Consider the following 9,371-nt stretch of genomic DNA (forward strand, 5'->3'; position numbering starts at 1 on the left):
CCCCCCCCCCCCCCCCCACACACACACACACACTTTGTTTACTCATGTTACAGTTATCTACCTTATCTCCTACTCTGAACTGAACAGTACTCAAACCTTAGAAGAACCACCCATTCACCCACTATTGATACGACAAGCTTACCGACTGGTACTTCTATGTTTTATGTCAGAGTTCTATTCAAAGTATGTCCATTAATCTAATCCTTTATCTTGTTAGTGATTACCTGAGCACCAGAAGGGGCTCAGGTGATGGACATTCTCTTGCTGATATCCCCTTTTGCCTTCCTTTCTTGTTGGGAACAGCTACCTGGGGTTTTTTGTGTAAGTCCCAGGTATTTTACGGCTCATACCCAGAGCTAGCAGAGCAACTTGATTTCTTTCAGGGGGAAATCAATGTGAATGTGCCATATAGGAGCAAATGTGGGATCTTTAAAGTGTTGCTGAATTTTAGAAGGTCATTGTAGTAGATACCTTATTTGGCAAATACATTGGTAAGCAGTGCCAGAAAACTGCATTCTGGAGCCCTGTTAGAAGATAGTTGTAGAGCAAGCAGCATCACAGTGATCCTGCTGGCAATGCTGTCCTTCTATCCCTGTTCCAGGTCCTTGCATTTTAGTCCAAGCCTGAGGCTTCTCCACCTTGTGATTGTCTTCTGCAGTGTCTTCTTGCAGCTGTTTTTCCACCAAGGGAATTTGATGGAGCTTCTATTAGAACCTATTAACATCCCATCTTAAAAGGTTTAGTGATGTCTACTGAATAACCCAGAGTACATCCTGCTCTCTGAGTCAAGAAGCTGCTTCTGTAGCACTTCCAGTCCCTGTAAATTGAGGTGCCAAAAGAAATGGGTTTTCCTTACGGTTTTCCCCAGGCCAGCCACTGAGAGTCTTGTGCAATATGTGTCTAAGAGTAGATGTACCTCTTCTTTTCCTATACTGTAATATAGCCTGTTTCCAAGTTGTTCTGAGAGTGCTTGTAACCCAGGTGGTCGAGTGGTAGAAGACACAGCCCGTGAGCTCCCCCGGCCAGTGACACTCACCAAAGCTGTCCGTGATAGACTGTCCCTCATTCAGCAGATAACCAGTCCCAAGGATGTGAGTATGCTCTCAGCCTGTGAGTGTGACTTCCAGTACCTGCTCTGGGCACAGGGGTTTCCAAGTACCTAGCTCCCATCTGCTGTCAATTTAGGATGTTTCAGTCTTTGGAGTAGCTACTTCTTGTTCACAACATGAGCTGTATGCTGTCCTGATGCTAATGCATTCTACAGTTCAGTGACAACAGGAGTTGGTCTGCCCCTATCTTAAGTAGTTTTCTGGCATTGATTGCCAGAGCATCCAGACATTCCACAATCTTTAGTCCTTTTATCCTGAGGTAAGGTAGTGCTCTTCTCCCATTCGAGAGATAGGGAACTGAGGTCCAGAGAGATCATTAAGTTAACTGAGGAAATCTGTGGTGGAGCAACAGACTGAACCCAGGTCTCCAGTACCCAAGGCTTGTCCCCTAACTACTTCCTTCCTCCATTGGCACTGTATTAAGTGATGATATTCATAATTTTTTCCTGAAGAACAGTGAGGTCTCAGGGGTATGAAGTTCCTGTGGCAAGGGGGAGGTTGTAGGGAGCTGTGAGGCAGGTCTTATCTCTCCTGGTTGTTTACTCTTTCTTTCTCAGATGCCTCATCAGCCTCCCCTGGTTACAGAGAGCATCCCCGAGGTTCATTTAACACCCTGCAGGCCTGCAGAAGCACTGAATGCTGGGGCTCTGGAGGTAAACAGGAGAAGAGGACAACAGGCTGCTGGAGACTCAACTGTGCGGTCATATGCAGTGAGCGATGGTGGTATTCACGTTTATGCTCACAAAATGGGCGACATCACCATCCATACTGTTGACACTGGCTCAGAGGAGGTAAGAGGGAACGCATCTCTCGACCTCAACCACTGGACTCTCTTCATAACTTCACAATCCCTCTCAATTTTTAACAGAGCCTCATTGACATTTTCCCATGTGTGCCCTAGGGATGACTCTGAGAAGACAGCATTTTTCCGTTACAGAAAAGGGCTTAACACTGAAGTCTGGAAACTTGGTTTTTTGTCTGTCCTCAGGAGTATTCCTCATCTGATTCTCAGATGGTGTTGCTCTGACTTAAGTGCAGCAATGCTGATTTACCGCAGCGCCACATCCAGCCTCCATCTATAAATGCCTGCTCAAGGAAAAATTCATATGGGACAACTCAGTCCCTTTTCAGGTCTCTGCTGCAAGCCTGTGCACAAAGACAGCAACTTGTTGGTGTGCACATCTCACTTGAGTCTGACGTGTAGACTTGACTGGTAATTTAGAGAGCATTGGGCTAACCCTCTATATAGAAAAAGCGCTCTGGAGCCCAGCCTTAGACTTTTCCTCGCCATGAGAAGCAGTCATACAAAGCCCAAGGGCTCTGTTCTGACCATGGGAAGCATTCTTCTCTAGAATGCTTGAAGCTCATGTTCAGTAACCCAGTGGAGAGATCAGTGGGAACACCTGTCCCTGAATGGGGCTGATTGAGCTGATCAATTTAATAGTGAGGGTGTGTAGTGCCCTCATGGCTGGAATAGCTTTCTGATATCATTCCTTATATCTCACTGTCATGTTCTCAAGGTAGCAACTATCTTGTATGCAGATGAGCCCACTGTTAACATGTAAAAATATATGCATTTTTTTATATGTCCAGAGTGTGTACATGAAGGTTACTGCACCTGAGGAGTTCTCCAGGAGGAGCGTGACTCATTGCAGGGTAAAGAATCAGATCCTTGTTCTTCAGTTTTACAAGCTTCCCCTTAAATTTTCAGACCTTGTAACCTTGGGGGAGGACCTGGCTGCGCCTTGGAAGAGTTATTCCATTCCTGGGAGTATTTCACTGAACACAGCCTAACTGTGAGCTCCAGTACTTCTGTTCCTGGAGGAAGTGGAACTCCTAGAAACAGGATTTCAGTAGAATGTTTACTCTTGCTTCCTAACGATTACAGTGTATCCTTAATGTGAGTGAGTTGGTGTGGAGAGACAACACCTTGCTGCAGGGGGAGACAAGAAACGGGTTTGGAGGCACTGAGACAACATGTTGCTGTCTGTCTCAAGGTAGAAGGAACAGATTAGATCCTTGGGATTTAAATTGCAAGTGGTGCTGGTATACTTTGGAGCTCGCATGCTTTATTTGAGTCAGTAGGTTTGACAGTGCTACTTCTTTCAGAGACTCTTGCCAGATCCAATCCTGAAGCTGAGGACAATTATCGGCTTTGGAGGTTACAGCACCAAATGGGTTAGTAGTCAAGGTGTAATTCAGAATGTAATTACAATATGCTGATGAAGGTTAATTGCTTTTTCAGAAGCACAAAAGTCAAGTTAACATCTAACTTCCATTCAATTCTTAACTGTCCTGCATGCCACTGAAAATATCCCTCCAGGTCTGATGGCAAGCTTTTTATGGGGGGGAAGTTCATTTCTGTATGTGGCTCTTTTATCAGTGGATGTCAAATTCAGAAATGTTGTTCCTTTCCCAATCTGCTCACCAATCCCATATAGTGTTTTGAAAACTGGCTGCATTAGAACACAAAAGCAAACTGCAGCTTGTAGCCTTATGAGTCTGCCCTCTTGGATTTCACAAAAGTTCTCTTAATGTTCAACATTACAATTAAAAAAAGACTTTGGGATTATCTAATCCATCTTTCTGCCAGTAAAGGATCATTCCCCACTTATACATTCCTTTATCATTAAGCATGCCTTGGATGGAAGATCAGGAGAATCAGTTTGTGTTGCCAGCTGACCACTGAGTTTTCCTGCAACAGTTATAAATATGCATTTATTTTTGTGTGGAACAGTAATCACCTCAATGTACACCTGCATATTTCCACTAGATTCAGATGTTCTGTATGTCATAATTCTGTGTATGCCTGCTTGTATAGACACAGGTATGCCCTTGTCTTTGTTTGTAGCTTGGGTCATCTCCACAACATCCTCTCCTTTCCCTTTGCTCTCACTTTTGCCTTTGTCCTGCAGGCTCTGTGGACTCAGAACAATTCTGCAGTGGTCTACCCATGTCATGCTATTATAGTAACCATGCAGATTGATACAAGGGAGCAGAGGTTCTTCATTGGACATACAGATAAGGTGAGACTGGATTAATTGCAAGATGAATATGGCAGCTCTACTGAGATTGGCTACCATTGCAAGTATCTGATGTGTGAAAAAAGCATCCAGCTTCTTCAGTCCCAAGTACATGTCACTGTAGAGAAGAGCATCAATTTGTTTCTTTGGGGGAGACGCAAAAACTTCAGTTTCTAGCTATCCAAAGGAGAGTTGTTCTAAGAGCAATGGTGGATCAATGGCAATGGTAGTTAGAGCTAGTTCAGTCCTGGCCTCTTACAGAAGCTGGAGGTGGTTTTCTTCAGTATGGTGTTTTCCACAGGTATCGGCATTAGCATTCAATGGAAACAGCACAATGCTGGCTTCTGCACAGATAGGGCACTTCACCATGGTGCGACTCTGGGACTTTCACAAGGGAAAATGCCTCTCCATGTTTAAAACCCATGTGCACTCAGTCTCATCCCTCAGGTACGTTCTAGGCATTTTGTTGAGCACTGTATTGTGGAGGAGTTAAAAATCATCTTGTTCCTGTTTTTTTCCTTTGAAATTCTGGATACAGAATTTCACAGAGTTTCCTCTTGCAGCTTTTCTCACAGCGGATCTATTCTCTGCGGCATTGGGAAGGATGGGCATGGCAAAACGGTGAGTGGTATCTTGGGTTTCTTTAGTTGCACTTATATGACCCCATTGTGACTTTGAGGAAACCGAGGTGAAACCAAAATATTAATTATTATCTTTGAATGTGCAGCTACCCTGCAGGGTTAAACCAGTGATAGATGCCTTCAAAGATTCAGTGTCAGCTTACAGTTTCTTTAAACAGCTTATGAAAACACTTTCCACAGTGGATATAGAAATCCTTTTATTACAAGCTGGTTAAAGTATTTTCTATCTTTCTTGATATTTTCATGTTTGAATTCACATTCCCGAATCACAGCCTGTACTAAATAAGTTTTTATGGGGTTAATAAGGGCTTTCTGCTAGTGTGCATGTTTGATTGTGCTGAACTGTGAGTGCTCCCTGATATATACCCTTTATTAACTTCACAGTTAAAGGGAGAATCAATATTTATTTAGAAATATCTTTTACTGGATTAACTGTATAGTTGGAAGAGATGTTTGACAAGCTTGTGCCCAAAAGGCAATATATTTGGTTCCATAAAAGATACTACTGAACACATCCTGCTTCTCACATATCCCCTAAACCATCATGGCTACAGCAATGGCACTTTACAGTTACAACATATTGCAGCTTGTGTGATTCCATTTAGTTCTTGTAGGACTTGCTGTAAACCTCCTGAAGGGGCTGAGCATGTTCCTTTCTTCTCTGACTCCACATGTTTGAGAGCCACTTACACTGGTATAAGTTGTCTGTCATGTGTAGTATTCCTCTTGCTATTGCCAGGTGCCTTGCAATTGCACTTTATTTATAGTCATACCACTCTACTGTTAGGAGCATCTGATAAGCAAAATAACAAAGTTCAGAGTGTTCTAACAGTAAATTAAGTGCAGTTGCAGTCCCCAGAGGCAATGGGAGATTCAAAGCAGATGCCCAAAGTGTCCCTTACCTGGACTCTCAGCAAAACAAGCATGGTATTAAGTACAGCTTCCAGTCATGTGAATTAGTGGTAATTGTAAGAATCATAAACCAGAAGTATGCTCTAAAGATGTGAAACTGCACTGCAGTTAATGTTGGGGTGTTATGAAGTGTATCCCAAAGGCAGCAAAGGCAGATTTTGACCACTCTTCATGCTGAGGATTTTTCTTGTGCTAATAGAGCAACTTTTATCCAAATAAACGTCCATCCCTGACTAATCACACTTTGCACAGTAATTGTGCTAATTGGGTACTTCACATAGTAAAAACAGAACAGTTGCTGAATTTTATCTGCTTTTTCATGGAACAAAAAAACATATGTTGCACAGGGAGTGGGAACCTTGAGCAGCCAAAACTGTAGGGGGAATAGAAATGTAATTACCTGGATGCAAGGTGTAACAGTGAAAAATGGCATGGGAACAGCAGTGCCTACAAATGCTCAGGCCCTCCCTTGGTTTAATATCTCCTCTGAAACATGGTATGTCTACAACCTAGTCTCCCCAGGCTGTATTGGATCATTCTCTCTATACTGGCTTATAAGGAAGAGTGTTGATTCACTTGCACCTCTTCTACCACATCCATTGTGTTTACATTGAAGTTGACATTTCCATAAACTGGGTCCTGGCTATCCCTGATCAGTCCGAGACCTGCTTAGGTGTTATGATGCCACGGCAATGAGCAGTGATCCAGGCTTTCCATTTCCTGCGGAAAAATGCAAATTTTCCCCTTTAAACGAGAAAATTGCAGATTTTCCCCTTTGAAGGCGAACACCCTGTATTTTCTCCTTGAAGCTGGAAACCGTGGGTTTCCCCTTGCAGGCTGGCAGCGTTCCAGCCTTCAAGAAACTGCTTGGGGCTCAGGGGAGCAAGGGGAGGGCGATTAGAGTCAGGGGGCACCACTTGCATGTGTGCATACGTGCACATGTGGCTAACAATGCAGCCAGGCAGGGTGGTGGGAGCAGCCCCAGTAGCTGGATGCAGGTAAGTCTATGGGATGGGGTGGTTGGAGGGCCAAGGCTTAGGAACTGTTTGGAGGGGCTGTATGTGGGTGTACATGCTTGCGCCTGTGCTTGCTGGTGCTGGGAGAGGGAGTCTGGGTGCCAGGGCTTTGGTGGCCACCCAGCAAGCCCAGCTTGGCGTTGTTGCCAGTGGAGCACACCCAGAGGCACCTGTCCCTCCAGTGGGGGAAGGAGGTGGTGGGGTCCTTTGGGGGCAGCGGGGAGCTGTGTGGCCAGAAGCACGGGCTGGGGCTGGGGCTGCAGCATGGCAAGGAGGACTGAAAGTGCAACTCTGGTCTGGGCAATGCTGGGGGCAACTGGAGAAGAGCAAGGGGCTCCAGATGGTCTCAATTCTGCCTGCGGTAGCTGTGGCAGTGGCTCCTGCTCATGTGGACAGCAGCAGAACGAGACCAGTGCTGGTGCAGACTAGAGAGAGGAGGGGATGCCAGTGGCACCGCCTTGCCACAGGCTAGGGCTCCCATGCTGTGCCCAGCAGCCCAGTCACAGTCCCTCCCCTGGGCAGCATCTCCGGCCCCACTGCCTCTGAGAGCACAGGCATCAGCCTCTGGCAGCCTGGCCACAGAACTCCCCACTGTCCCTAAAGGACCTCCCGCCGCTTCCCCCACTAGAGTCCTGTGAGCCTGTGTGAAGCTGGCTGGGGTGGGAGGCAGCTGCAGACCCCCCCGAAAGAGCTGGGGAGGTGGGGCAGGGTGCTAAGGGTCAGGAGTGAGGGGCTGTAACAGCAGGGGGGAGCTGTTTCAGGAGTGAGGGGCACTGACAAGGCTAGGGGGCTGCAGGTTGGGAGTGAAGGGGCCACCAGCAGGGCTGATGGCTGTAGCTTCAGAATGAGGGGCAATGGTAGGGGCAGGGCACTGGCATATCAGGGCTGCTCAGAACCACAGAGCAGCAGGGGGACAGCTGCAACTGGACCTACGTCCTGGTGACCAAAGGGGGCGGGGGAACTCTGATTATCCATTTAAAAAAAAAAAATGAAACACCACCATATATAGGCGTTTAGAATATAGGCTTCCAGATTCCTTTAACATTTTAAATATAGCAATAAAACATTATGTCCAACCGATATATAGTGGTGTTTCATTTTAATCATGGAAATATGCAAATTTTGGGGGTGTTTTTTTAAGAGAATTTTGAAATTTTTTATTAGAGAATTTGGGATTTTTTTAACACAGAAGACTAGGATTGCTGAGAGCTACATGTGTACCTGGATAACTACAAAGGTTGTGTCTGTTATTGTCGCTTTCTTTTAAGTCTGACTCCTTTTGTGGTGACTTATTCAGTGGAGTAGTCAAAATTGTAATAAAGAACAGTGTTGCCAGAAATCATGTGGCTCTAGTGCATAGCTGGGCTCTGGCAGCAGGCATGAAAGGGAGTTCTGCTTCCTACTTCTACAAATCTTGGCAACCCCAATACAGTCTCTACAACCAAGGTGGAGGCTGGTTTCTGTTCTTGCTCAGTGTGCAAGTCCTGCATTCAAATTTCAGGTTTGAGCTTTGTCCTCAGATGGTCCGATAGGTTTGCAAGCTCTGACATGCCATAAGATGAACTTATTGTAGTGAAAATCACCAGGGTCTGTGACATTGTCTTATATCCTTTTCATGAAAGACTTTTCCCTACTTACTTCTGCAAGCAGCCATGAGGGGAAAGGCATCAGAGTGCAGTCCCATACACATAGATTTGGAAGCAGCATCTGGGGTACTTCAGCTGCTTTGGAAGGCTGGGAGTCTCCTCTCCTGCTTTTTTGCTCTGAACTCTCCTCAGTGCCACATCTCAGTAGCTCTGCTCTTCACTGCATTTTCCCTGCAGATGGTGGTGGTGTGGAACACTGCCCAGGTGAACCATGGTGGAGAGGTGGCCGTGCTGGCCAAGGCACACACTGATGTGGACATCCATACCTTGAAAATTGCTTTCTTTGATGATACCAGGTAATGTGCAAATGGAGGAATGTAAAGACAGATAAAACAATAGCACGGACTAAGGCAATGCAGGGCAGAACTTCGTTTGCTGCTGGAGTTCCAGCATGCAGGCACAGGGCACCATGGTTAGCCACCCTCTCCTCTCCGGGTATCAGTATGTCCATGTCAGGTGCCATGAGTGAACATGCCTTTTGAGTGGTAGAATGAGGTCTGCCTAGTTCCTCACACAGTCTTGTTGCAGGATGGTGTCATGTGGGAGAGACAATGTGAGGCTGTGGCGAGTGCGAAGTGGAACGCTGCGGTCGTGCCCAGTGAATCTGGGGGAGTACCATTCCCTGGAGTTCACTGACCTGGCCTTTGAGGAGGGACATTCGCCTGAGCGGGAGCCAGAGGATCGGACTCTGTAAGGATTTTTTTCCCTCAAATCCATTTGTTTCAGTTAATTCTTTAGCAACGAGGAGACTCAGGAGGCAGGTAGCTGCCTCTGTCCTGAGTAACTGGATATGCTAGTAGTGGTTTTCAGTCTTTTTTTTCCATTTGCGGACCCCTAAAAAATTTGAAATGGAGGTGTGGACCCCTTTGAATTGTAAGTGTGGGTAGTCACATACTTTTGATTGATCATAGTAATTTTTCACAGACCCCTTAGACATAGTGTGTCAACCCTCATGGGTCTGGGAACCACAGGTCTCAAACCACTGCACTATTAGAATGAGCTTTGCATTATTCAGAAGGAGAAG

General features: G+C 45.8%; 1 protein-coding gene across 2 annotated transcripts in view; it reads left to right on the forward strand.

Moving 5' to 3' along the window:
- WDR90 (WD repeat domain 90) overlaps window positions 1-9,371 on the forward strand; it is a 70,496-nt gene that overhangs the window by 9,276 nt on the left and 51,849 nt on the right. For both annotated transcript variants that reach the window (XM_019507589.1, XM_019507591.1), the window contains exons 8-16: window positions 982-1,091; window positions 1,667-1,900; window positions 2,703-2,765; window positions 3,219-3,287; window positions 4,025-4,135; window positions 4,434-4,579; window positions 4,696-4,753; window positions 8,525-8,643; window positions 8,876-9,037. In XM_019507589.1, coding sequence (XP_019363134.1) covers window positions 982-1,091; window positions 1,667-1,900; window positions 2,703-2,765; window positions 3,219-3,287; window positions 4,025-4,135; window positions 4,434-4,579; window positions 4,696-4,753; window positions 8,525-8,643; window positions 8,876-9,037 — 1,072 coding nt within the window. The remainder of the gene's footprint in view (window positions 1-981; window positions 1,092-1,666; window positions 1,901-2,702; window positions 2,766-3,218; window positions 3,288-4,024; window positions 4,136-4,433; window positions 4,580-4,695; window positions 4,754-8,524; window positions 8,644-8,875; window positions 9,038-9,371) is intronic.

The sequence above is a fragment of the Gavialis gangeticus genome, unplaced genomic scaffold, assembly GCF_001723915.1.
Source record: "Gavialis gangeticus isolate Ggan-Ray unplaced genomic scaffold, GavGan_comp1, whole genome shotgun sequence".
NCBI classification, from domain to species: Eukaryota; Metazoa; Chordata; order Crocodylia; family Gavialidae; genus Gavialis; species Gavialis gangeticus.